Here is a 27,981-nt window from a genome sequence, read left to right as displayed (position 1 = left end):
CCCGACCCCGGGAAGGCGGAGCGCGCCTCTTCACTGTAGTTCTCCATTTGTGGGGCCGCGGCGCCGCAGGGGCAGCCGGGACTACAACTCCCAGAAGGCCGCGCGCAAGGGGGCGGGGCTCGTGCCCAGGACGCCGGGGGCGGGGCCGCTGAGATGAAGCGGGGGCGCGCGGCGCTGCCGCCTCAGTCGCGGCTGCCGGGCGCGGGAGAGCGTCCTCGTCCTCTGGCCGGCGCGCCGACGGACCTCCGCTGCCGGAGGCGCTCCGCCGCGGAGCCCTGCCCCCTGGGGTCGTCCCCCGGGTCGCCCCCCGGGTCGCCCGCCGCTCCCCGGCCCCGACGGGCCAGGCCGGCCGCGGCTGGGGCGGGCAGCATGAGCCGCGGGCTCCCGAGGGCCGGCGCCGGGCGGGGGGCGGCGTCCGCAGTGCAGCTGCTGCTCGCCCTGAGCTTCCTTCCGAGCGTCGTCGAGGCCCAGGTGAGCCCGGGGCTCGGCCGGGCGCCCGCGGGGCGGCGGCGACGCCAGCGGCGGGGGGGGGCGGGGGAGGCGGCCGCGCGGGCGGGTGCGGGAAACGTCCGCGCCCCCGGCGTGCGCGGGTCCCCGAGCCTCAGTCCCCGGGCTGCGTGGGGGAGCCGAGGGCGACGTGCGGGGCGCGGGCACCCGGCGGACCCCTCCCCACGCCGGTCCGGAGGGGGTGCGCCGGAGGGGGCCGGGGCTTGGCTTCCCGGAGCTCGGGCTCAGCCCGGCCGGTGCTGCCTGCTCTCTGCCCACCTGTCTGTGCCGGGCGAGCCGGGCGCGGGACTCCAGGCCGCGGGACCGAGCGCTCCCGCCGTCGGAGGGGCGGCAGGGCAGACCCAGCCTCGGGTCGCCCAGACTCGTGTTGACTGCTGCTGCTGCTGCTGCTGTGTCCTGGGGAATCCGAGGAGGCTGCCAGGTGCCGCGCCGGCTTCCTCCTGTGCACCTGCTGCACACAGGAGGTGCAGCCAAGAGCCCAGGGCGAGAAACGGGGTCCCCGGTGGCCTGATGGTGCGGGAGACGCACCGTTGAAGCAATGAACGCTCCTGGTGAAGGAAAAACGGATGGGTAACTGTACGTGTTAGCCTGTAACATGCTTTCTTTTTCCTTCCTTCCTTTCTGACTTGGCTCATTTTTTTCCCTCATGCTTTTTATAGTGCATAGCACGAAATCCCAGAATGCCCAAGCTTGAGTACTTAGTAAGTGAACTATTTGATATATCTAACAGAGGTAAACTTTGAGTACTGACAGCATGTTGGTATTAAGTGAAGTAAGCCAGACTCAAAGGAACATAGGCTCAATGGTTTCCCTCATTTGTCATAACCAGTAGAAACCTCGGGCTCTCCTAGCAGAGATTTGCCATAGAACAAAACCTAGTTACATAAGGCCATATAGTATGATGCTAAATGAAAGGACCTCCAGGATATTGAAACAAAAGCCATATAATGAGTGATTGTTGTCCTTAATGTACTAAGTTATCTCTCATCTCTTTTGCTGTCCCTTGGTTATCTCATATTGTTACAGTATTTCACCTTGTTATCTGATATATTGTATATATGCGTATTTGGTTATTTGAAATAGGATAGGGAAGGGGGGGGAGGGAAATGGGGACCAAGACATGAGAAAGGGTATCAATGCACTTCTATCTGGTGAGTATAATGTAACCCTTCTATTAATTACAATAAAAAAATATATGGAGGAAAAAAAGCTGTGAAAACTGAAGAAAAATAAAGAAAATTTCTGAAAAGCAAAGAAAAAAATGGAGATTTTTCTGACCAGGTTTTCCAAGACTTGCAGATGTACTGGTGGCCTGGCCTTGAACCCTACCCAGGTATCAGCATTTTTTTCTGGCCAGTCCTGGGGCTTGAACTCAGGGCCTGAGCACTGTCCTTGGGCTTTCTCAAGGCTAGCACTCTACCAATTGAGCCACCTCACCACTTCCTGCTTTTTCTTTGTATGTGGTACCGAGGAATGGAACCAGGGTCTTACTGCTGGGCAAGCACTTAACCACTAGGCCAAACTCCTGGCCACAATCAGCATTTTTTTTAGGTGAACTTTGCAAATGGCTGCAAATGCTCTTACTTATGGAGTACACTCACTGATCAGCCATGAAATTATGAGCATACACCTAAGACTTAGGAAAAAGAAATTTCCCAAGTTGTCTTTGGCAAAATTATTTTGTAGTTACAAGGCTGAGTGCTTGTTTATGCATGTTTACATTTAGATACTTTTCTAAAATGGGATTTCTCATTTTCTCTTTGTGCAAAGTTTGTATTTATTGTATATGCATTACCATCAATCTAGAAACTTTGCTTTTGGTTTCTTCCTGTACCACTAATTATGTATAATTAATGTTTTATAATTGCACATGTCCATCTGATTTCTATATATCAAGTGAATATATAGACATAGTTCAAAGATTCATGCATATTCAAAGTAGCACTGTGCCAGATAGTCTTCAAAACCACATGTGTCTATTTTTATTTCAGTTGTACTGTGTAGTATGGTCATATTTACAACAGCACTCAAACCTGTAACAAACTTGATTATACATTACCTCATTTATTTGATACTTCTCTTAGAAGTGAGGCCTATCGTAACTGAAGTTCAGAGAGCTGAAATGACAAGCAACATTGAACTGGAGCCCTGACCCGGGGTTTATGCAGTATACTAACATACTGACTTCTCTGCATAGAAAAGCACAGAGAGACCGGAAACTCAAACTGAAGAACTAAGTTCTTTCACTTCTGAAGAATGTTTTTGAAAAACATCCTTATTCATAAGAAATCAGTCATTTAACATTGCTAATTTGCTTTTCTTGTCATGAAAGTACAAAAACATTTTTGGACACATAAAAAGACATCTTGTTTGCATATCTGTGCCTCATTTTCTTACTAATGAAACATAGGTATCTTTGTAGTGTGGTGAAACACCAGCAACGACAGGCACAGAATATACAGCAGCCTTCATTTTAAAAGGAATCTCAGTCCAGTTTATTTAAAGTCCTCCTGACTGCCTTTCTGAGATGGCATGGAATCAAGAAATACACAGAACTCCCACCAAATGAAATCCAAAACTTGGGGCTTAATCTTTGAGCTTCTGCCTTAAAGGCTGCATGTTAGTGATAGGAAATGACACTTGTGTCTGCTTGGAGAAGAAACTGGAAGAGACAAGTCCATGAAGCCTAAACTCCAAAGTCAGACATTCTTCTTTAAAGAAGAGTGAATGAAAAATAAATTCCCTATGAGTAAGAGCAAAGTATAGAACTTACCTGGAACAGGGTCAAGAAAAGTCCTCTTAAGAGTTTATAGTCTGGAGCTAGCCCTTACCCAGGTTTGCATGTTGACTTTGTGTGATTTATAGCAGTCTTGGGTTGTGTTCTCTGACATGTATCCCTTGGCTTACCAAGAAAAGCAACTGTCCATTCTCTCCAGAAAAATTATTTTCAGTTCAAGCCCTAAAGATTTGACAAAAAAAAGAATAAGCAGGTAATAGTAAAATAATACAAATTTTAAAAATCACAAAACCACAAAGCTCCATAAATCAGATGTTGATAATCTTTGGCTTACTGTGGTTTGGTCCATGCTTTACTTTGTGTGTGTGGGTTGGTTCTGGAGCTTGAACTCAGGGCCTGAGTGCTATCTCTGAGTTTGTTTTGATCAAGGGTGATACTCTATCACTTGAGCCACAGTTCTGCTTCTGGGGTTTTTTTAGTGGTTAAATGGAGATTAGAATCTCATGGACTTTCTTGTCTGAGTTGACTTCAAACCTCCCTCCTCAGATTATAGTTTCCTGAGTGGCACGGATCACAGACGTGAGCCATTGGTGGTGGCCAGGCTTCAGTTTACAAGTTTTCCACATTACATTAATGAGAAAACTACATTCCCACAGAAAACAACTTGACAATTTGAATTTTGATCTTTTCTACTACATGCTTAGGATACTGGGTGGTGGCAGTAAACTGCATCTCCTTGTGAGCCATGCCAGCCTAAGGTTCAGTGGCTGGCATTTTACTGTGGGCTACATGCTTCCAAGCTGTGATCTCCATCTTAGTCTAATGCCTTGGCTTCAAATGCTGTCCACACACCTGACTCTTCCATTAAACTCTCCAGACTATGATCCTCAGCACTAGAGCTGTATTATCCAACTATTTTTTATCTCCAGTCAAATGGCTAGTGAATAACCCCAGCTTCAATCCAGGAACCGAATTCTTGATCATTTCCCCAAATCTCTTCCCAAGGTCTCTCCTTTATACATAGGCTCCAGCTGTACTGGCTGCCTCCTTGTGCTTGCCCTGAGGCCTTCACACTAGCAGTTTCCTCTGTGCATGGCAGCAGTCTCTTCTCTTGTTGCTGGCAAAAGTGTCACTTTTTATGACTTATCTATAATGTTTCTGTTCCTAACAATACATACAATATAAAGAGAACCTCCCCTTTTTTTGTCTGGCATTCCATCATATTCCTTTCATCTTTTGCCTGGAACTTTCTAGTGATTTTCTGTCTCTGGAGTATTTTGTAGAAAAATAAAGGTGTTCTTTGATTCCTGGCCTAAGCTTTTTAAGTGCTAATGGTGAAAAGTGTTATAAGTGATAAATCTTTTGTTTTTCATAATGACCCTCTTTAAAGTCACACTTGAGTTTACAAATGGCATAATATAGAAGGACACTCCTATAAAGATGAGGCTTATCACCTAGACCACCAAAAGATGTAACTCTTTTGTGGTTGGTGGGGCTTGAAGTCAACCTGGGAGCTGTCTCTGAGTTTTTCAGCTCAAGGCTACTGCCCTACCCCTGGACTTGGGTGCTGTCCCTGAGCTCTACAGCTCTAGGCTACCACCCTACCCTGGAGCCAAGCCCTACTTCCGTTTTTTCTAGAGGTTAATTGGAGATAAGAGTCTCAGGTCCTTTTGTGCTTGGGCTAACTTTGTACCTTAATCCTCAGATGTCAGCCTCCTGGAGTAGCTAGGATTACAGGCGCAATACCACCATGCCCCTGCTGGATTTAACTCTTCAGAGAACCACCAACCCTATTTGATGAGCAGCTGGGTTTGTGAGCACACTGAGAGTAACTTGCCGGGAGAGTGTGAATGCTCCAGGTATCCCGTCCACCCTATATTTTGCTTTATGCAGCCCTCCGCTGGTTCCTGAGCCCTTTGTAATACATTGGTAAAATGTTTTTCTGAGTTTTGTAAGTGATTCTAACAAATGACTCAACTTGGAAAGGGGAGTCTAGGGAACCTCCAATTGATTGCCCGTCAAAGAGAAAAATGTCTGAAGTGGGCTGTCTTGTGGGGTTTGTCTTTTACCTAGTTGGGTAATGTACTAATTCTGGATGGTGAGTATCAGAACTGAAATGTAGATTTCCCAGTTGGTGTCTGAGAGTTGGAGAATTGATTTGTGTGAGAAAATAACTAGACTCTGTAAAAGGTAAAATCTTGCAGTGGTTTAATTCTCTAATTATGGCCCATTGCATAGTTGTCCTGGTTCCTTTTAAAAACAAAATATTAGCTGGGTGTGGTGGCTCATGGCTGTAATTGTAGCTACTCAGGAGGCTGAGACCTGAGGATCATTGTTCAAACCAGACCAGGCACTAAGAGACCACTAGGGCCCGGAGTTTGGCCTAGTGGTTAAAGTGCTTGCCTAGCATGCATGAAGACCCGGGTTCAATTCCTTGGTACCACATACATAGAAAAAAGCCGGAAGTGGTGCTGAGGCTCAAGTGGTAGAGCTCTAGCCTTGAGAAAGTCCAAGGACAGTGCTCTGGCCCTGAGCTCAAGCCCAGGACTGGCAAAAAAAAAAAAAAAAAAAAAAAAGAAGAGACCACTAGAAAACCGGAAGTGGCTCCATGGCTCTGGGAGTAGGGAGGCACCCTTGAGCTAAAGAGCTCAGGGACAGTGTCCAGGCCCAGAGTCTAAACTCCTTGACCAAAAGAGAACAAAACAAAATAAAACAAAAAAGATCTTGTTGGGACAAGCTTACTGCTCAGGGCTTTTGCATTTCCTTCTTAATTACAATATATTTTTCCTGATAATCTGCTTTCTTGCTCTTTTCTCTCCAAGATCTGACAGTGAGTCCTTTCAGATCCCCATTTGAAACGATATTCCCTCCCCCAGTTCTGCAATCTCTAGTTCCATTCTTTAGCTTTTCTTCCAGCTCCTTACTTTACCATCTGCCAGACTCTGTTCTGTCCATTCATTCCTCACCAATACTAAGGGAAGCTTCTTGAAGAGAGATTTTTGTGTTTCTCTTCTGATCCTACAGCCCCTACAGGTAAAACAGTGCTAATGTGCTAATGTTAGACCTCAACAAGTATGTTGAATTAATGAGAAATAAATAAATAGACGATAGATGCAAATAAATTATTCAGAAGGAAATTCAGAAGACAACAGAATAATAAATATTAAAGAGAACTTGAGAGACATGTAGCATGCAATGAGAAGATCGGAGTCCAGAAGAACATAATAGGGAAGATCAGTATGGAAAAGATAACCCAATAGAAAAATTTTCCACTCCATCAAAGCTCCTGTCCCTGCCACAGTTCCTAAACGCTGCAGCTCAGAACCTTGTCTCCATTTCTAAGATTTTTTTTATGTAAAAAATGTCCCATAGAGGCCAGGAGTTTTGCTTAGTGGTAGAGTGCTTGCCTAGCATGCACGAAGACCCCGGTTTGATTCCTTTGTACCACATAGATAGAAAAAAGCCAGAAGTGGTGCTGAGGCTCAAGTGGTAGAGCTCTAGCCTTGAGAAAGTCCAAGGACAGTGCTCAAGTCCAGGACTGGCCAAAAAAGTCCCATGGATGATTTTTTTCATTCATGATTATTCCCAAAAGAGTAGTTCAAGTTGTACATATTAAGTCCTTTTTATTGTATGTATGTGTGTGCACACGCTTGTGTGAGAGTGGCTGGGATTTGAATTCAGGGCCTTGTGTTTTTTTTATATACTTTTTTTTTGGTTAGTTATAGGGCTTGAACTTGTGATTTTTTTTAGACTGGAGCTCTACCACTTGAGCCACAAATCCAGCTTTTTTTGTGGTAGTGGGACTTGAACTCTGGGTGGGCCTGGGCGTTGTCCATGAGCTCTTCAGCTCAAAACTATCACCCTGCCCCTTGGGCCAGAGTGTGCTGCTTTGGTTTTCTGGTGATTAATTGGAGATGAAAGTCTCACAGGCTTTTTAGTTCCCCAGGCTGGCTTTGAACCGAGGTCCTCAGATCTCAGCCTCCTGAGTAGTCAGGATTACAGGCGTGAGCCACCTGTGCCTGGCCTGATAGATTTGGAAATAAGTTCCATTTTTACTGTAGAAATATTACTTTACCTTTGTTAAACTTAAACCTTAGTGTTATTATACATACAATGAGGATAATAAAGCTTATACTCTTATTTCAAAGAGTAAATGAAATGATGAAAGCACATAGCCCTGTGCCTGTCCTGGGATTTCTGAAAAAAATAAAAAGGTATGGGTTGCCATAAGTATTATTCCAGTCTGACTCTTCAATTAGTTGGGGTAGAGGCTAATGGCACATTCCAATACCTCCTGTATTTTCTGTGTTTAGGAAGGGAAAGGAGAATTTGGTACCTTTCATTCTGAGAACTTACCAAGATGTTTTGTATTTCATAACGGATATATAATCTTCCTTTCTTTTATTTTTATCATTGCAAAAGTGTTCACAGGGTGCTGGTGGCTCGCACCATCATCCTAGCTATTCAGAAGGCTAAGATCTGAGGATCACAGTTCAAAGCCAGCTCAGGCAAGGAAGTCTATGAGACTCTTAACTCCAATTAGTTATCCCCCCCTCAACCCCCAAATTGTAGCTCAAGTGGTAGTGCACTAGACTTAAACAAAAAAGCTCAGGGACAATGCCCAGTCCCTGAGTTCAGGCCAAAACAAGTGGTCAAAAACAAGTGTCTGCTTTAATGTTATAAATCTTAATTATCAAATATTCCCTAACTTGAATGAGTTATTAGCTTCTTATAAAATACAGATTTATTCATGTTAAAGCATAAGGACTATTCATACTTTATATACATGTAAATTCTAGGTGGCTGGCGTTCTGGATGATTGCTTGTGTGATATTGACAGCATTGATAACTTCAACACCTACAAAATCTTCCCCAAAATAAAAAAATTACAAGAGAGAGATTATTTTCGTTATTACAAGGTAAGATTAAAATGTTTAAATTCTGTTGCTAGCAAAGATTCTTATATAGTTGTCTGCAGATGTTACTTTTATATAACTTGAAGTAGTAAAGTATCACAGTGAAATACTGTCAGTTTTGTAAACATTGAGATGCTGAACCCCCTTCCTGTGTTTGGGGACTTCCTCATCTTTCAGTTTTGGTTTTGAGCTGAGACTTAAGAGTCTTTACCATAGGTTAAACATTTCTTTAACATAGTGTTCTGCCATTCTGGACATACCCACCCAGGTTTAGAGGTGGCTCCATGCTGGCCTTGGTGGCACAGCAGAGGGTCCCAGCAGCAGCCCTGTGCTGGGAGCTTTTTAGGAGGGCTGGCTCACAGGCTAAGGATGCAGTAAATACCCATCCCAATAATATTGCAGAATTACTGCCTAATCCAGCAGTGGTCTTACTGCACACCTCACAAAATAACCAGCAATAATTAAAGGCAGCACCAATCTTTAAATGTGGCTATAAGCCAGGCATGGTTGCTCATACCTGTAATCCTAGCTACACATGCGCACACACACACTCACACTCTACCAATACATTTTTTGTAAATCTTTTCCTGGAGCCAGACAAGTTGTCTAGGTTAGGTTCCTTGGAAGCAGATAAAATAATAATTGGTGTGCAAATAGCTAATCACAGGTTACTCTTGGGACAGACAATTTAGAGAAGGGAAAGGAAGCAGTGGAATTGGGATTGAGCAAAAGGGAAATTCAAGTCTCAGTAGAAATGTCAGCTGTAATACCTACCTTCTTGTACAAGTCTCTAAGATTCACCCTCTTAACTGTCTGTTGAATTTCCTACATGTGGATTTGTTTTCTGTCATATCTGTTTTCCTTGACTCTGTTACTAGATGTCAGGGAGGAACCTCTCTCCAGCTTTGTTACACTGTGGATGTTCCTAGTCAGTGGGCCAGATAATTCAAATGCTTTCTAAACTCTGTTTGCCCAGTCTGTTTCAATGGCACCCAAGAAATTAGCATCAGGTCATACTGCTGCCCGGAGAGAATGTAATGGGAGCCAGGGTTGCCGAAGTTGGAGTACTAGAGGCATATCCTAGTTCCTTCTTTTCTTGCAGAGAAACTAAGTTAAGAGTTACTTTCCACAAAACAAGAGGGGCCATAGCCCTACACACATTCAGCAGCTATCTCCCCAGGTTCAGAGAGAGCAGTCTGATCAAGGCATCTGCCTCAGAGCCCTCCCGTGGAGCAAAGGAGGGGACTGGGAACATTAAGACATCCTCAGGTTGTCTAGCGACTGTAATGCATCAGGTGAGCAGTGAATATAACTTCTTTTTTCAAGTGTCAGAGGACTAATACTATCTACTTTAAAAATTAATATTTCCTTCAGGTATATGAAGAACCACAGTCACTTATATCTAAACTATGTAGGTACCACAAGGATAAGAAGGTTTTCCTTCCTATCTCATCACCAGTGACATCTGCAAATATTTTGTAATTATAATCTATTTTCCTAACAATAATTTGTTCTTTCTCAAGGTTAATCTGAAGCGACCATGTCCTTTCTGGGCAGAAGATGGCCATTGTTCAATAAAAGACTGCCATGTGGAACCATGTCCAGAGGTATAAAAAAATAACACGGGAAAATTTGCATTCTCTTGGACTTTTTTTGTTTTTAATAATACTGATAATGAACTCAGGGTCTTGTGCTTTATCACTTGAGCCAGGTACTCAGTTCTTTTGCTTTTAGTTGTCTTTTTTTTCATATATTTTTTATTGTAATTAATAGAAGGGTTACATTATATTCACCAGATAGAAGGTGCATTACTTCACAAACACTATTACCCTTTCTCATGTCTTGGTCTCCATTTCCCTCCCCCCCACACCCATCTGTTTTTTTTTTTTTTTTTTTTTTGCCAGTCCTGGGTCTTGAACCTGATCGGGGCCTCAGCCACTGTCCTTGGGCTTTTTGAAGGCTAAAGCTCTAACACTTGAGCCACAGCACCATTTCTGCTTGTTTTCTATGTATGTGGTACCAAGGGATCGAACCTAGGTCTTTGTGCATGCTAGGCAAGCACTCTGCCACCAGGCTAAACTCCCAGCCCTTAGTTGTCTTTTTTTTTTTTTTTTTTTTTTTTTTTTGCCAGTCCTGGGCTTGAGCTCAGGGCCTGAGCACTGTCCTTGGACTTTCTCAAGGCTAGAGCACTACCACTTGAGCCTCAGCACCACTTCTGGCTTTTTTTTTTTTCTATGTATGTGGTGCCGAGGAATCGAACCCGGGTCTTCGTGCATGCTAGGCAAGCACTCTACCACTAGGCCAAACTACTGTCCCCCCCTTAGTTGTCTTTTAGAGAGGGTCTCACATAAGTGTTCAGGCTGGTTTCAAACTGAAATCCTCCTGTCTCTTTTTCCTTGAGTATCTAGGGTTATAAAGCACATGCCACTGCCTCCAGCATCACTTGGACTTTACAATAGACATTTTCTGTACATTAATATCAACTGATTCCGACTTGTCAGCATATTTGTATGCTGTCTTTCTGTAATGACCAGATCATTGAAGGTTTGCACTAAACTTACCATCAGAGTGGTCTCGTTGCTGTTTATTAAAGAGTAGACTGCCAAAAGGATGCTTTATTTTAGACTCTTCTTTATGTAAATTAAACAGGCTTATACTGAGCTGTACCTCTAGCTCTTAAACTTTGACTTTTTTTGTTGGTCGTGGGCTTGAACTCTGGGCCTGGGCGCTATCCCTGAGCTCTTTAGCTCAAGGCCACTGCCCTACTCTTGAGCCACAGAGCCACTTCTGGTTTTCTGGTGGTTAATTGTAGATAAGAGTGTCTCACAGACTTTGGTGCCTGGGATGGCTTTAAATCACGATCCTCAGATGTCAGCCTCCTGAGTAGCTAGGATTACAGGCGTGAGCTACTGTGCTTAGCTTTAAACTTTGACTTTTGACATGTAGCATAATTTTATGCTTTCCCCTCAACAGTTAGTTGTGATTTTTTTATTATTTTATTTTTTAACTTAGTCATGTTTGTTATCATTAACAGTAGTAAAAATCAAAAAACAAAAACATTAGCTGGGAAATCTGTGGCCTGGTTGGGCATGATGCCCTTGGTACTTTTTATTTCCAGATAATCAGCAAAACGCTGAGAGTGGAGACATGGCCCAAGTGGTACAGCACCACTAATGAGTGAAAAAGGCCAAGCAACAAGAATGCAAGGCCTAGTTGGGTGCCAGTGGCTGGCACCTGTAATCCTAGCTACCCAGGAGGCTGAGATCATGAGGATCATGGTTCAAATCCAGCCCAGGGAAGAAAGACTCTTAGTCCAGTTAACCACTAGAAAACCAGAAGTGGTGCTGTAGCTCAAAGTGGTAGAGTGATAGACTTGAACTCAAGGACAGCACCCAGTCCTTGAGTTCAAGACCTACAATCCACAAAAAAGGAAGAGATAGAGTGAGAGAGAGAGAGAGAGAGAGAGAGAGAGAGAGAGAGAGAGAGAGAGAGAGAAGAAATAGCCATTTGATACTTCTTAAGAGTTGATTTTGATTCTGTATCTATCATCCCGTTTTCTATGCTTTGACTTACAAGTCTGTAAATTGAAATACCTTTGTTTTTAACCTGTAGAAACACTGTGAAAACACAATTTAAATGAATTTATGTCCCCTGGCCCTTCACTAAAATACTCTGGATCACTTCAAATTCTTGTTGTTATCCTTTTTAGAGTAAAATTCCAGTTGGAATTAAAGCCGGACATTCTAATAAGGTGAGTCTCTTTTTTTTCCTTGAGTGCTTCTGCTTTATGTATCCATACTTGTTCTTTATGTAAGGTCTGCCGAAAGGAAACTCCACGCAGTTCAGAAGAGGGTTTATTGCGTAAGGAAAGAGCAGACTCCTGCCACCCAATATGGAGTCAGGCGAGCAAGAGAGCTCAGGGCAGGAAGTGAGAAATTATATTGGGGGAGGTGTAAAGACAAAGTGGAAGTGGATGTGATCTCAGAGGATGGAGAAATACCTCAGTGGGGACCTCCCACTGCCCCCAGGCATGCCTGCTGCCAGGGTTACAGGTGCTGGGCAGGGATTTCCAGGGTGCAGGGGGAGAGAGCCAAGGGAAGAAGTCATTGCTAACACTTTATAATGCCTGACAGTGCTTGCAGTAGATAATCAAACATGGTTTTGGGGGATAGTAGACATTTGACCTCAGAATTTCAAATCCCTCAGTTTTGAAGTAAGCAAAGGTTGTACATTCCGAATTTCTTGTGGAACCCCTAGAATAGTTGTAAATGTAACTATAAAAGTATCAGATTGTCTGCTATTTCAGCACAAATGTATTTTTAGTCTTCTGTTTGAACTTGCCTCCATGTTAGATTCAGAATTCTATTGTGTAAAGAAACTAATTATCACAATTATTTTTTTCCAGTCTTGGGGCTTGAACCCAGGGCCTGAGCACTGATTGTCCTTGAGCTTTCTCAAGGCTAGTATTCTTCCACTTAAGCCACAGCACCACTTCCTGCTTTTTCTGTGAATGTGGTATGGAGAAATTGAACCCAGGGCTTTGTGCATGCTAGGCAAGCAGTCTACCACTAGGCCACACTCCTGCCCCTCAATAATGTTTTAAGCAAAATGCTTTGAAGTGGTGTTAAACTGTTTCTGTATTAAAGATAACACTTTTATTCATATAAGCAACTACTCATACCTTTAATAGTTTACTGCTAATCTTTCACAATTGTTCTTTCATGATACATGTCTTCATACACTCTTTCTGTCTTCCTCTGTATGTTCTTCTAGTTCTTGCTGTGGCATATATTTCCATTTACTTTCTTGTATTATTTCATACTATAATCAATATAGAGAGTTGAATATCCTCCACCAAAAACCTTCCAAATTCTCCCATCACCCATGTTTATAGTGTCTTTGCATAGTTTCATTCTTACTGCATGTGTATTTGTCAATAAGTAGTGTAATGTACTTTTATTGCACGTGTACCTATAATAAAGCAGTGTATGATTATCTTGTGTAAAACTTTAGTTTTTCTTATTTTTTTTTTGAGTGGGGGGGTGGGTCATGGGGCTTGAACTCTGGGACTGGTTACTGTCCCTGAGCTCTTCAGCTCAAGGCTACTGCCCTACGCTTGAGCCAGGGCCCCAGGCCCCACTTCTGTTTTCTAGAGATTAATTGGAGATAAGAGTCTCATGGCTTTGGCTTTATAGTGCTGGGGCTGGCTTTAAACCTTGATCCTTAGATCTGAGCCCCCCTGAGTAGCTAGTGTTATAGGCATCAGCCACCACGCCCAGCTTTGTATACGTGTATGTGTGTGTGTGTGTGTGTGTCTGTGTCTGTGTCTGTCTGTCTGTCTGTCTGTCTATGTCTGTCGGTCGGTTGTGGGGCTTGAACTCTGGGCCTTGGTAATATCCCTGAGCTCTTTAGTTCAAGGCTAGCACTCTAGCACTTGAGCCACAGCACCACTTCCAGTGAATTGTTTTGTCTAGCTGTATAGTCAGTTGTATGATTCAACAGCCAGAGCTGTTCAGGACTTGTTTCCCTCTTTTCACTGTTACACAATAATGATGTACTGGAAGTTGTATCTTTTTCTCAATGTGGACATGCATAAGTTTTTGTGTACATTTACAAGTAGGATTGCTGAACCATAGGGTTCCCTTTTCTCAGCATTAATGTACCAAGTACTTTTCTAAAGTGGTTGTAACATATATTTTTAAAAAAACAGTTTTTGCCTTGGGATATGTCTTTTGTTTAAGGATTTTGCATTCTCATAACTCCAGATATATGTTTGTCAAATTTCTTTCCCAAGTGAGTTCTCAGTTTATTACCAACATTTTTAACTTCAAATTTTAATGTATGCTTATTTTATTTTATTTTATTTTTTGTGAGTTGTGGGGCTTGAACTCTGGGCCTGGGTGTTGTCCCTTGGCTCTTCAGCTCAAAGCTACCACCTTACCCCTGGAGCCACAGGGATACTTCCTGTTTTCTTGTGGTTAATTGGAAGAGTCTCATGGACTTTAGTTCCCAGGCTGGCTTTGAACTGCGATCCTCAGATCTCAGCCTCCTGAGTAGCTAGGATTACAGGTGTGAGCCACCTCACCTGGCTATTGTCTGCTTATTTATGCCTCATTTGTATTAAACTTTCTTACATGTGCAATGTTTTTGCATTCTGCAACTTTTTTTACTTTCCGAATTTGCTTTCTAGATCTATTTGTACTGAAATAAATTTGTACCATTTTTAAAATTGTTAGATGTTTGTCATCATGTAAAAACATATTAAGGGGGCTGGGAGTTTGTCCTAATGGTAGAGTGCTTGCCTAGCATGCATGAAGATCCGGGTTTGATTCCTTAATACCACATACATAGAACAAAAGCCAGAAGTGGTGCTGTGGCTCAAGTGGCAGAGTTCTAGCCTTGAGAAAACCCAAGAACAGTGCTCAGGCCCTGAGCTCAAGGCCCAAGACTGGCCAAAAAATCCCAACCAAACTGGGGCTGGGAGTTTAGCCTAGTGGTAGAGTGGTTGCCTAGCATGCACGAAAATCCAGGTTTGAGTCCTCGGTACCCCACATACATAGAAAAAAGCCGGAAGTGGTGCTGAGGCTCAAGTGGTAGAGTGCTAGCCTTGAGAAAGTCCAAGGACAGTGCCCAGGACTGGCAAAAAAAAAACCAACCAAACAAACAACATATTAAGGTTTATTTTTTAAATAATAGATGTGTCATCTGATGTTATTACTGACATATTTTCTGCTAGTAGAAGCTGGAAAAGAAAGATCATACTATTAAATTTGTTATGAACTTCTTTGCAGTACTTGAAAGTGGTAAATAATACCAAAGAATTAGAAGATTGTGAGCAAGCAACTAAACTGGGAGCAATTAACAGCACATTAAGGCAAGTTTTATTTTAGTAGTAGTAAGAAAATATTTCTTAGTTTGTATAAAAAATGTTTTTCTTAAGCCGGGAGGGGTGCCTCACTTCTGTAGTCCCAGCTACTCAAGAGGCTGAGATCTGAGGATTGTGGTTCAAAGCCAGCCCAGGCACTAAAGAACAAAACATGTGACTTTTATCTCCAGTTAATCACTAGAAAATAGGAAGTGGGGCTGTGGCTCAGGGGTAGGGAGGTAGCCTTGAGCTGTATAGCTGAGGGACAGTGCCCAGGCCCAGAGTCTAAGCCCCACGTTTTTCATGTGATTTGGGTAACTATTACTTTTAACCAATCAGCTTTTAAGTTATTTATCCAGAATTTTGAATTTCGTAATAGTTTGGCCTCTTTGCCTGATTTGCCCTTTAATTTGTAGCACATATCATCAGTTGTAAATATGTTCAAAAAGAAATTTATAAGATTGCTCAGATGACAGGGTTTATGGCTCCATTCCTACTAACTTTTATTGTTTTAAAAAGAAAAAAAGACACATGAAGTTGGTGGTGGTGACTCACACTTGTAGTCCTAGCTACTCAGGAGGCTGAGATCTGAGGATGTGGTTCAAAGCCAGCAGAAAAGGCCTTAGACTCTCATCTTTACTAAATTACAAAATAGTATCAGAAATGGAGCTGTAGCTCAAATAGTAGCTTGCTAGCTAGCCTTAGACACAAAAGCCCAGGGATAGCATCCAGGCCCAGAGTTCAAACCCTAGGACCTGCAAAAAAAAAAAAAAAAGTTAAGTGTGGTGCTGGTGGCTGACACCTAGTAATCCTACCTACGCAGGAGGCTGAGATCTGAGGGTCATGATTCAAAGCCAGCCCTGGGAAGCAAGTCTGTGAGACCCTTACTTTCAATTAACTGCCTAAAAACTGGAAGTAGAGCAGTGGCTCAAAGTTGTAGAGTACTAGCCTTGAGCAAAAAAGCTTAAGGACAGTGCCCAGATCCTTGAGCCATAGCACCCCTCCTTTTTTTTTATTGTAGAGCTTGAACTCAAGGCCTAGGGTGCTATCTCTGGGCTCTTTTGCTCTACCACTTTGAGCCACAGTGCCACTTCTGGTTTTCTGGTGGTTAATTGGAGAAAAAGAGTCTCATGGCCTTTCCTGCCCTAGCTGGCCTTGAACTATGATCCTCAGATCTTAGCATCCTGAGTAGCTAGGATTACAGATGTGACCCATCAGCACCTGACTGGAAATTATCTTTTTATAGTTCCTTCATGTAACCACTAATAATAGAACTTGGGCCATTATCTAATAAGTATGTGACCTCAGATTATCTATTTTAGTACACTAGAATGCACTGTTGACAGTCTCAACCCCAAATTTAATAATTTCTTTTTTATTCCTCTTTCCCATAGTAACCAAAGCAAAGAAGCTTTCATTGACTGGGCACGATATGATGATTCACAGGATCACTTTTGTGAACTTGATGGTAATAAACTTAGAATTATTTTAACCTTAACACTTTTGTAAGACACTTAAATCTATCAAATTATCATCTGAGTTTCAGCTTTAGCACTGGATTTCGTGATGTAGACCTTATGCATAATAGCATTTAATGAAAGCCTGCATTTGAGATCCTCTGTAAGTGCTAAAAAGGCTAAATAACTTACCCAAGATCACATGATAACGGGAGGCTGAGGCAGGCGTCAGTCCTGGAGCAGTGTCCACATGTGTGTTCTTCCCACAGTTATCTGCTGTCTCCTGCAGACCTTCCATGGAGGGAAAATCCTGCATCTAGGGCAATAATTCTCAGAATGAGGGATGACAAAGTCTAGGTCTTTAGATAAAGGAACACGGTCAGATAGAAAGGACAACTTTGTAGAGGGAGGAGGAAGAGAAAACTCTGGCAGGAGGCATAGTAGGGGTGTGAATAGGATGATTGGAGTGAATAGTACAGCCGTAGCTGTGTAGAGAAGCTATATAGTTAGCAACTGCTGTGTCCAGCAATTAGGATGTGAAAGCTGCAGGTGTAGTTAGCAACTGCTTTGGTCCACTTCTAGGCGTGAAAGCTGTAGGTAAACAAATGAAGCTCCTGTGCACCAAGAACATTTCTGTATCACAATTGGCAGTGGGCCAGATTTGGCTAACAAAACCTATCCTTTTTATGATTCGTAAAATTATTAGAGGATTTTAAAAATTTAAAAAGCCATTAGCCAGGCGCAGTGGCTCACACCTATAATCCTAGCTACTCAGGAGGCTGAGATGTGAGGATCTCGGTTCAAAGCCAGCTTGCGCACTAATGAACATGAGACTCTTATCTCCAATTAACCACTAGAAAACTGGAAGTGGTGCTGTGGTGAATGGGTGGGGCAGTAGCCTTGAGCTGTAGAGCTCAGGGACAGCACCCAGGCCCAGAGTCCAAGCCCCATGACAGGGCCGGGGGAGGGGGGCGGGGAGGGGAGAGAGAGAGAGAACGAGAACCTATTTGAAAAATAAAGGAAAGAGAGGTGGGGGTCTGGGTCAAGTGGTAGAGTTCCTGCCTAGCATGTGTGAGACCCTGTGTTCAAACCTCAGTATTAGGGAAACAAGAACGAAAAAAACTATCAAAATACACCAAAAAACACATGCAACCCAAAACAGCTAATCAAAATTAAACAAGTATGGTAGTACACATCTGTCATTTATAATTGGGAGGTGAACAAATGACTCAATGTGAAAAATGAGAGGAAGAGGGGCGGGAAGAGAGCATCCAAGCTGCTGTGTAGAGACACACAGATACACTAAATCTCTCTGGGTGGGGAGCCCCAGGTGCTAAGAATCCAGTCCCACCTGAGTTCAGCAACCTGCCCTTTCCAGTGGAGGGTGCATCTCTAGCGCCATAAGCTGTGTTAGGTTCATGGGTGTCTCCTGTGCAGATGAGCGGTCCCCTGCAGCCCAGTATGTGGACCTGCTGCTGAACCCGGAACGCTACACTGGCTACAAGGGCCCTTCAGCATGGAGAGTGTGGAACAGCATCTATGAGGAGAACTGTTTCAAGTAACAGGGAGGAGGTGGAGGAGGGGAATGCTTGCTTCCAGTGGAAAAGAGGACATAGAAGTTGAACCATCTCATGTTTGGATTTTATGCTCTTTCAGGCCTCGATCTGTGTATCGTCCTTTAAACCCTCTGGCACCCACCCGAGGTGAGGTTTGTTTTTAAATATATTCATGCATTTTCATGCTTTTAGAGACTTCTTAATCTTTGTAATTAAATGTTATAATGAAAAAGTTTCAAATTTATTTTGTCTAATTTGAATCACACAGAGCATAAGATTGGCTCAATTGGGCTTCTGGATTTTCATACTTATTTTCTGTAATTACTGCCATGTATTAAATTGCTGCTATGCTGGTCCATAAACCTAGGAACTTGACATTTTTGTGCTGGTACCAGGACTTGAATTCAGGGCCTTGAGATTTCACAGCTGGTACTCTACTGTTTGGGCCACTATATGGGCCACCAGCACCCAGCTTAAATTAGGAACTATAAAATTTGGTAGACCATGTGAGCAGTCCACATATACCAGCTTGAAGTTGCATGTGTGGCTGCTGTACAGTTTGAATGGCAGAGCATTGCTGTGGTTGTCTGGGATTTCCTAGGATTACAGGTGTGAGCCACTGGTGCCTGGCCTGAATTATTGTTTTCTTGTTTTGTTATTATTTATTTGTTCAGGAGTCTCATGGACTTTTCTATTTGGATAACTTTGGACCTTGATCCTCCTAATCTCAGCTCCCTGAGTAGCTAGAATTACAAATGTAAGCAATTGGCATGAAACTTTTTTTTTTGTGAGTCATGGGGCTTGAACTAGGCCTGGGCGCTGTCCCTGAGCTCTTCAGCTCAAGGCTACCACCCTACCCTTGAGTCAAGCCCCACTTCCCATATTCTAGAGATTAATCGGAGATAAGAGTCTCAGGTCCTTTTGTGCCTGGGCTGGCTTCGAACCTTGATCCTCAGATCTCAGCCTCTTGAGTAGCTAGGATTACAGGCTTGAGCCACTGTGCGGCTTTGGCATGAGACTTTAAAAATATACAATATTTTTTAATGAAAATTGAAGTAGTGTAGAAGTTCTGTAAGTAAAGTGGAATGGCAGTGCTACCCCACAGTGTCTCTCTTTCACAGGACAGCGTTTAGGAAGAGTTCTGCTCTGAGTCAGAGCAGCTAGGCTTTGGCACTGTTTTCCCAATGGTGTTTTAAGTTAGCAGAACCTTTTTTTTTTCAAAGCATGAAATGTTCTGTCGGAATCCGTCAGACAACACTGAAAGAAACAGCTGCTGCTGTGGGGGCCAGAGCCCAGCCTCTGGTGGTCGTGGTTTCTGGGTGCTCTCTTTCAGGCTGTGGGCGAAAGAGGGATGTGTTCCTACATGAGGAAGCTGTGTTCTGAGACGCGTCGTGCACCTGGCTCAAGGAGTGACTTCCTACACATGTTACCTATTGAAACCAGTGGTCTTTAGAATTATTTTACCTGCTTCCTGAGATTTAGCGCTTTGTATAAAGGGTGCAAATCTTGTGGTCTTTGGTTTATATTCTTGTTAAGAAACCTTTTTTGTAAGATCACTACGTACCAACCAGGGTCCAGGATGTAATGAATAGTTCAACGAGCAGTAAGATCTTGAATAAGATGAAAATCTGAACTGTATAAAAATTTCCTAGGGGCTGGGAGGGATGTAGCTCAGTGACAAATCACTTGCCTACTAAGTGTCCTGAGTTCGATCTCCCCCCCCAAAAAAAGTTTCCTAAATCTTGCCTTATTTTTTCTTTTAGGTGCAGATGATGGTGAGTTGATTTTGAGTTTGCTTCAGAAACATTTTTAACTGTGACCATTTAATTTTTCCTTTTTGAATCAGAAGAAAATGCTTAGCCTGTAGGGTTTTTCCTAAAAAAAAAAAACAAAACAGCAACCAGTGAATGGTGACCAAAAATAAAATTATTTTTTGCAGTATGAAGTTATTCTATGTAAAAAGCATAAAGAGCATTTAGAGATTATTTTCAAATGGTTGCACAGAGGGTTGCAATTTGACATATTAGTCTATGAATAGGATGCATCTTGGTCAGAGTCACCCCTTCCATCACTCTCCTCTTTCGGTCTACCCTAACTCCACCCATGCCCTCACATATGCACCTTGAGTATCACCACTGTATTTGCCCACCATTTCTCCCTCCAATCATCTGCCTTAATTCAGATCCTCTCGCACATGTTTCCGCTTTCCTAGTATTTCTTTTGTCTTAATTGTTTCTTAACTGTCCAAATTTTATCATAATCTACTTGAATATTGTATGGAAATGGATGGAGCAAAGTGAAGGTAATTTGTGACCATTTTCTTAGTAACTTTGAAAGTTGCAGTATCAGTTCAATATGATACTTAATCTGATGAACAACTTAGGAACTGCTGATTACTTCAGGTGGCTGAATGAGTATGTCAGAGATACTGCAAACCAGTGTTATTTCAGTGGGATGCTTAATTATTTGTGTTCAAGGGCCCCAGGATGTGCATTGTTCAGGTGAAAAAGATGCACGAAACAGGCCTTCCCTTTTGAGCTGACAGTATGAAGTAGGAAAGGTAACAGTGAATGTGACATATAGACGGGAGGTAGTCCTGCTCAGTAGGGGCAGAATGAATCAGGCTCGCTGGAGTGACTGGGAGAGCTTCCTGGAGGAGATGGCCTTCAAGATGAATTTTGAATAAAGGAGCAGGTGTAGGCCAGTAGAACTGGAGAGTGCATACTTGCTGGAGGAAATAACATGAGCCTCCAATCTGAGGAAGGAGAAGTCACCCATGTTGAGAGATATTCAGGAACCCCTGTCAGTCATGGGAAAAACAACGATCATTTAAAGGGAAGGGGAAAACCAAATTATTGGAAGAGTGACTAGCTGGCAGTTGAGGAAATTTAAGTTAAAGAGTGAAGGAGTAAGAATCCTTAGTAAGGATACATTGGATGAATGACTGTAGAAAGATGTTTCTGTTGTTTGCAAAATGTGACGGGTCAAGGAAGCAAAGGAATTCACACCTGGAATCCAGCTCTAGACTCTGTACAGCCTTTCTGTGGGTCTGGCCAGATGATGCATAATACTCAAAAATTGATGTGTTGAAACCCCTTTGTGCAACTGCTTGAAATATAAAGAAAAAGGTAGATAAGTATAGGAACTGGGAAAGGACAGTAACAGTTTTATTCTCTTTTTTTTTCCCCCACTCAATCTGAGGTCAGTAATAGGTCTTTTTTGTTTTTTAATCAAATAAAAATTCTGTGTATTTATCATACCCATCATGGTGTTTTGAGTATGTGTACATTGGGAAGGGCTAAATGAAGTTGTGTGCTGTGTGTGTGTATATATATATATAATACATATATATACTGTATACATATATAATATATAGTATATACTGTATACATTATATATATACAGTATATATATATATACATACGCACACACACATACATATATACACACACACACATATATATATACACACACACACACATACACACATCCTCAGCCTTCAACTGCAGGATTAATTCTTTTTTCTTCTTGTTTTTGTCAGTCGTGGTACTTGAACTCTGGGCTTGGGCACTATCCCTGAGCTCTTCAGCTAAAGGCTACAGCCCTACCTCGTGAGCCACAGTACCATTTCCTGTTCAAAGGTTTTTAAATTTAATTCTTAAAATTTAGTTTTATATATTTATAATTAAGAAAATACACCTAGTTTTATTGGCTTAGGAAAAAAAGAATTTATTTTTTTGTTTTTGTTTTTGCTTGAACTAAGGGTCTGGGTACTGTCCTTGGGCTTTCCTCACAGATAGCACTCTTATCAGTTGAGCCACAGCACCACTTCCGCCTTTTTTTCCCCATGTATGTGGTACAGAGGAATCGAACCTGGGTCTTTGTGCATGCTAAGCAAGCACTCTACCACTAGGCCAGACCCAAGAATTTTTATTTTTAGGATTGATTATTAGAAACAGTTATGAGGTGTGTGCTCCCTTGCTTTTACATATTAACCTTCAATACATAAGCCATGATGTTTTTTGTTTTTTGTTTTTTTTTCCAGTCGTGGGCTTGAGCTCAGGGCCTGAGCACTGTCCTTGGACTTTCTCAAGGTTAGACCTCTACCACTTGAGCCTCAGCAACATTTCTGGCATTTTTCTATGTATGTGGTACCGAGGAATTGAACCCGGGTCTTCCTGCATGCTAGGCAAGCACTCTACCACTAGGCCAAACTCCCGGCCGCCATGATGTTTAGACTAAAGATTTTCCTACATATTTTAAGTCAAAACACTATCTGTAGCTGGGCATGGTGTCTCACGCCTGTAATCCTACCTACTCAGGAGGCTGAGATCTGAGGATTGTAGTTCAAAGCTGGGCACTAAAGACCTCTTACCTCCAATAAACCACCAGAAAACTGGAAGTGGCACTGTGGCTCAAGGGGTAGGATAGTAGCCTTGAACTGAAGAGTTCAGGGACAACACCCAGGCCCAGAGTTCAAGCCCCATGACTGACAAAAATAAAAACAAAAAACCATGTGTGAGAACATTTTCTATAGGTATTTATATTGCCTATGAGCTTTATTTTTTATAGCTATATACCTATTTGATCATTTTACCTGAGGCAGAAGGCATTTTTTAAAGATTCCTCAATTTGTCATGATAAATAATATGCCTAGCTCATTCTCATTTATAAATGAACATTTAAAATATTTTCTCTCTCTCTCTCTCTCTCTCTCTCTCTCCTTCTCCCTCTCTTCCCCCCCCCTCCTCTCTCTCAGGAGAATCATTCTATACATGGTTAGAAGGTAAATTTAATGTCTTTTAAATTTATTGGCTTTGTGTTTTAAAAACTCAATTTTAGTGTATTTTTGTAAATTTTTATGGCTAGACAACTAATTTGGCAGTGTTTGAAAGAAAACATACTTTGGATTGTCCTATTTTGGGGCACAGTTGTTTGAAAATATTGGGACCAATGGTCAGCCATCCACCACTGCTCTTAAGTCTGTAGAGAAAGAAAACAGACTTGTGGCAGAGGGTGGACAGGGAATGGCGGTGATTTCTAACAGCTGTTGGAACATTTGAAAATACTACATACAGGGGGACCAGGAGTTTGGCCTAGTGGTAGAGTGCTTGCCTAGCATGCACGAAGACCCGGGTTCGATTCCTCGGTACCCCACATACATAGAAAAAAGCCAGAAGTGGTGCTGAGGCTCAAGTGGTAGAGCTCTGGCCTTGAGAAAGTCCAAGGACAGTGCTCAGGCCCTGAGCTCAAGCCCAGGACTGGCAAAAAAAGAAAATACTACATACAGATCGATTGTGGTGATGGGTTTGGAGAACATAGAGAACATATTAGAATGTTTGAGTTATATACTTTATTACATGGCATGTATCATATGGCATTTATATATCAATAAAGTTGTTAGGAAGAAATAAACAACAATGCTATCCAAATACATGGCCAGCTACTGCTGTTAGGTTTCTTAACAATTCCCAGTCTTTTATTGTGAACGTGGTATTCATCCAAACAACTTTTTTGGCAATCTGTAAAATAAATACATCCCTTTGGAAGAATATACTTTTTATATAAGAAATGGGGGATAATGAATAAATTCAAATGATTCTAAACATTTTGCTCATGTTAATGTAGTCTTAAGTTTATCTAATTAAAGGATACAGCAATATAGATAGATACTAATGTATTAAGTACTTAGATATTTCTGTATTTCCAGCATTAAATATATAAAGTATTATTGATAGAAAGTTGAAATGTGTGTTCTGCTCTTGGGGTTGACCTCAGGACTTCTACACTGTTCCTGAGGTTTTGTGCTCAGTGTAGTGCTCTACCATTTGAACCATAGCTCTATTTTTTGCTGGTAATGTGGATATAGAGTTTCATGGATATTCCTGCTTGAGTTGGCTTCAAACTGAGATCCTTAGGTCTCAGCCTCTTGAGTTAGGATTACAGATGTGAGCTACTGTACCTGCCTTTGAAATGGAGTTTTAACAATTCACGTTAATAATTAGATGTAGGATTCTTTTGAAATTTTACCATATTGTGTTAGAAGGTCCTTGAGCAGTATAACCAAGGAAGCTGCTGTTTCATGGTCACAACCATGGAGACAGTTGTGATTTGATTAATAGGAATTGATCTCTGTGCTTTTTGTCATTATGAAGGTGAACCTGTTTGTGGTTGCATATACCATTAGGCCACTTTTCAGAATAGCATCTAGGTAGAAGATACATAGCTTTGGCCAGGGATTTGGCCTTGTGGTAGAGTCCTTGCCTAGCATGTATGAAGACCCGGGTTCAGTTCCTCAGTACTACATATATAGAAAAAGCTGGAAATGGGGCTGTGGCTCAAGTGGTAGAGCTTTACCCTTGAGAAAGCCCAAGGACACAGTGCTGAGGCCCTGAGCTCATGCCCCAGGACCGGCCAAAAAAAAAAAAAATGCATAGCTTTTAACTATTATAGATATAAATGGTATTTATACTCAAATGTTTACATACATTTTATTTCCAAATAAAATACTAAAAATCATAATGATGCAGAATATAATCACAAAATTCAAAATCATCTCTAACAATTCATTTATTAAAAACTTTAGCCTGAAATATGGAAGTTTTTTAAATAAGTAGTTAACAGTCCTGTTGTATTTATTACATTTTTGTTGTACTAGGTTTTGACCATCTTTATTGAAGTTCTTAGTGTTTGTGTTCCAAATTTTATATCCTCTTAAGGAGAACATACAGATAGAGCTAGAGAATAGTGAAACAAAAGGTTTATAACAGCCTCTTTTCTCTACTGCTAGTGTATCTAAAAGAAAATGTGGATCTGGAATTTGGCCTAGTGGCAGAGTGCTTGCCTAGCATGTATGAAGACCCAGGTTTGATTCCTTGGTACCACATAACAGAGAAAGCCAGAAGTGATACTGTGGCTCACATGGTAGCAAGCCCAAGGACAGTGCTCAGACCCTTATTTCAAGCCCCAGGACTGGCAAAAGAAAAAGAAAATGTGCAGAAGGAAGAGACAGGGAGCATACTCTCATGACATGACAGAGCAGTGACTGTAGCTCTGTTTGCTTCCCTCCTCTGCACATGGAAAGCTGTGCTGGTGCTTATGGGTAGCAGAGGAGCTTGCCACCACATCCGTAGTGTTTAGGCATTTAGGTCATTAGATCTAGTAGTTAGAATCTTTCTCTTCTAGTGAATCTTCAGCTAAATGTTCACAAATTATTTCTGTGTTTGCTTATAAACCTGTGTGTTGAATCTCCTTGATTGAAAATTTGATATCTTTGGGCATAATTTTTCTCTTTCAATATTTCTTTCTGAATAGGTTTGTGTCTGGAGAAGAGAGTCTTCTATAAGCTTATATCAGGACTCCATGCCAGTATCAATTTACATTTGTGTGCAAATTACCTTTTGGAAGGTAACCAGATATTTTTGTTGTTGTTATTTTAAAAAGTCATAAGTCAAGTAAAGAAAATATTTGTTTTTGGACAACGTCACCTCTTCCCAAATGCTCTCCCAGTTTTTCCCTCCCAGCTTCACATACAAGTTGTATAGTTCATTTTCAACATGGTGTCTAGTGTTTCCATTGCTCCGTTTGGATAACCAGATCTTTAAGTGGAGATTGGCCTTTTATTATGGCATCAGAATTGTTGGGAGGAAATACATATTCTGAAGAGCAAAAAAATCGTCTTGACTAAAAGATTTATTTCTTTCCATTAGAAACCTGGGGTAAACCTAGTTGGGGACCCAATATAAAAGAATTTAAACGCCGCTTTGACCCTGTGGAAACCAAGGGGGAAGGCCCCAGAAGACTGAAGAACCTTTACTTTTTGTACCTGATTGAGCTTCGAGCTTTGTCAAAGGTGGCTCCCTATTTTGAGCGTGCAATTGTTGATCTTTACACTGGAAACACAGAAGAAGATGCAGACACCAAGACCCTTCTGCTGAGCGTCTTTCAAGATACCAAGTAAGAGCAGGCCATCAGTGATCTGCGATCCTCCACTCTGCTTAGATGAAATGGTACTAGATACGCAGCATGACTGGAACTTCTAAAAGCCAGGAGAGGCAGGAGCAGACCTGAGAAGGCTCAGTGTCAATAGAGCAATTAAAAATAGTCCTGAAGGTCGGGTGCCAGTGTTCACATCTGTAATCCTTGCTACTTAGGAGGCTGAGATGTGAGGATCATGTTTTGAGGCCAGCTGGGACAGAAAAGTCTCTGTGAGACTTTTATTTTCAATTAACCACCCAAAAACCAGAAGTAGAACTATGGCTCAAAGTGGTAGAGTACTAGCTTTGAGCAAAAGAGGCCAGGGGCCGTGACCGGGACCTGAGTTCAAGCCCTACAACTGACAATATATATGTCTGATTAAGCAGATTGCAATCACACCCTATTTGTTGAATTGACGGTGTCCTAAGTGTTAGCATTAGGGTACATGGGTGAGGGAGCATTAGCCTTATCAACCAGAACACAGCTTCTAGAAAGGCCTACTCTAAAACTTAGTTTTACTGTTTGCTCATGGGAACATGGAGGAAAAGTTGGGTCAAGAAGTATTCATTCGGGCTGGGAGTGTGGCCTAATGGTACAGGGCTCCCCTAGTATGCGTGAAGCCCTGGAGTCAGTTTTTCAGCATAAACATACACAGAAAAAGCCAGAAGTGGTGCTGTAGCTCAAGTGGCAGACTATTAGCTTTGAGCAAAAAGTGTCCAAGCCCCAGGACTGGGGGAAAAAAGTTATGTATTAAGTATTAAAAGAATGTTAAGGTTGTTGTATATTTTTGACAGATTATTTTAGATTTTTAGATTATCTTTAAAATATATTGCCATCTTTGGAAATATGAAGCCATACTTAGCTTGATCTAATCATTTATATGTGAACTATTTGCCACCTTCTTACATTATCAATAAATAATGAATTTTAAATATTTGTGGGATAGAAAGTTCTATCAAGACTGTAATGACAGTGCTTGGCTTTTCCACTGTAACTCTTACTGTGTCATTTCCTAGGTCCTTTCCTATGCACTTTGACGAGAAGTCCATGTTTGCAGGTGACAAAAAGGGGGCCAAATCATTAAAGGTAAGCAGTTTGTGATGGAGCTAGGTGTGGCCACTAATGATCATGTTTTTTTTTGTTGTTGTTTGTTTGTTATGTTGGTCTTGGGGCTTGAACTCTGGGTCTGGGTGTTGTACCTGAGCTCTTCAGCTCAAGGTTACTCCCCTACCCCTTGAGCCACAGTGCCATCTTGGGTTTTCTGGTAGTTAATTGGGGATAAGAGTCTCTGGGTCTTCAGTGCCTGGGCTGGCTTTGAACTGGGATCCTCAGATCTCAGCCTTCTGGGTAGCTAGGTTTACAGGTGTGAGCCACCGTGCCCCTGCCTCCTATTCTTTTTAAATGAATGCAGTTGGATTATATGAAGATAGTAATCAGCAGTGTTGACTGAGCATCTGTGACAAGCAGATGTGGCACTTAGGAGTGCTGAAGGAGTTCATTAGTGTTCTAGGGCTCATGAAGAGCAAACCAGCAGAGGTACATGGCACAGGAGACAGATTTCCATTGCTGGTTGTAGATACAAGATGGGAGCAGCAGTTAAGTTCCTTGAAAGTAGTCCACAGTGCTCCAGAGTGTGGTGGATTGTGCTTCTAACCCCAATTACTTGAAGGCAGAGGTGGGAGCCTGGCTAGAGACTAGCTAGTGAGACCCCTTTTCAAAAGCAAACCCCCCCCCAAAAAAAAGGGCTATGGTGGCCTATGCCTATAGCTACCCAGGAAGCTGAGAATCACAGTTCAAAGCCAGCCTGGCCAGGAAAGCCAGTAAGACTCCTCTCTCCAATTAGCTACCAGAAAACCAGAAGTAGTGCTGTGACTTAATGTGCTAGAGCACTAGCCTTGAGTTAAAAGATGCTCAAGGGGGGGGGGAGGGAAACGGGTACCAAAACATGTGAAAGGGTATCAATGTA

The 27,981-nt window shown here is 42.2% G+C and overlaps 1 protein-coding gene across 3 annotated transcripts in view; it reads left to right on the top strand.

Moving 5' to 3' along the window:
- The first annotated feature begins 220 nt into the window (after positions 1-220).
- Ero1b (endoplasmic reticulum oxidoreductase 1 beta) overlaps positions 221-27,981 on the top strand; it is a 33,895-nt gene continuing 6,134 nt past the window's right edge. Inside the window, exons 1-13 of one of the 3 annotated variants that reach the window (XM_090318775.1) lie at positions 221-471; positions 8,044-8,163; positions 9,684-9,767; positions 11,870-11,911; positions 14,952-15,034; positions 16,420-16,493; positions 17,920-18,040; positions 18,139-18,185; positions 19,802-19,813; positions 22,798-22,824; positions 25,353-25,445; positions 25,748-25,994; positions 27,032-27,101. In XM_090318775.1, the coding sequence (XP_090174901.1) occupies positions 370-471; positions 8,044-8,163; positions 9,684-9,767; positions 11,870-11,911; positions 14,952-15,034; positions 16,420-16,493; positions 17,920-18,040; positions 18,139-18,185; positions 19,802-19,813; positions 22,798-22,824; positions 25,353-25,445; positions 25,748-25,994; positions 27,032-27,101 (1,122 nt within the window). In that variant the 5' untranslated portion in view covers positions 221-369. The remainder of the gene's footprint in view (positions 472-8,043; positions 8,164-9,683; positions 9,768-11,869; positions 11,912-14,951; positions 15,035-16,419; positions 16,494-17,919; positions 18,041-18,138; positions 18,186-19,801; positions 19,814-22,797; positions 22,825-25,352; positions 25,446-25,747; positions 25,995-27,031; positions 27,102-27,981) is intronic. The other 2 variants (XM_090318776.1, XM_090318777.1) reach the window with 2 other exon arrangements.

The sequence above is a fragment of the Megascapheus bottae genome, chromosome 26 (genome assembly GCF_031878675.1).
Source record: "Megascapheus bottae isolate mThoBot1 chromosome 26, mThoBot2.hap1, whole genome shotgun sequence".
Taxonomy (NCBI): domain Eukaryota; kingdom Metazoa; phylum Chordata; class Mammalia; order Rodentia; family Geomyidae; genus Megascapheus; species Megascapheus bottae.
This window is presented reverse-complemented; position numbering and strand designations above follow the sequence as displayed.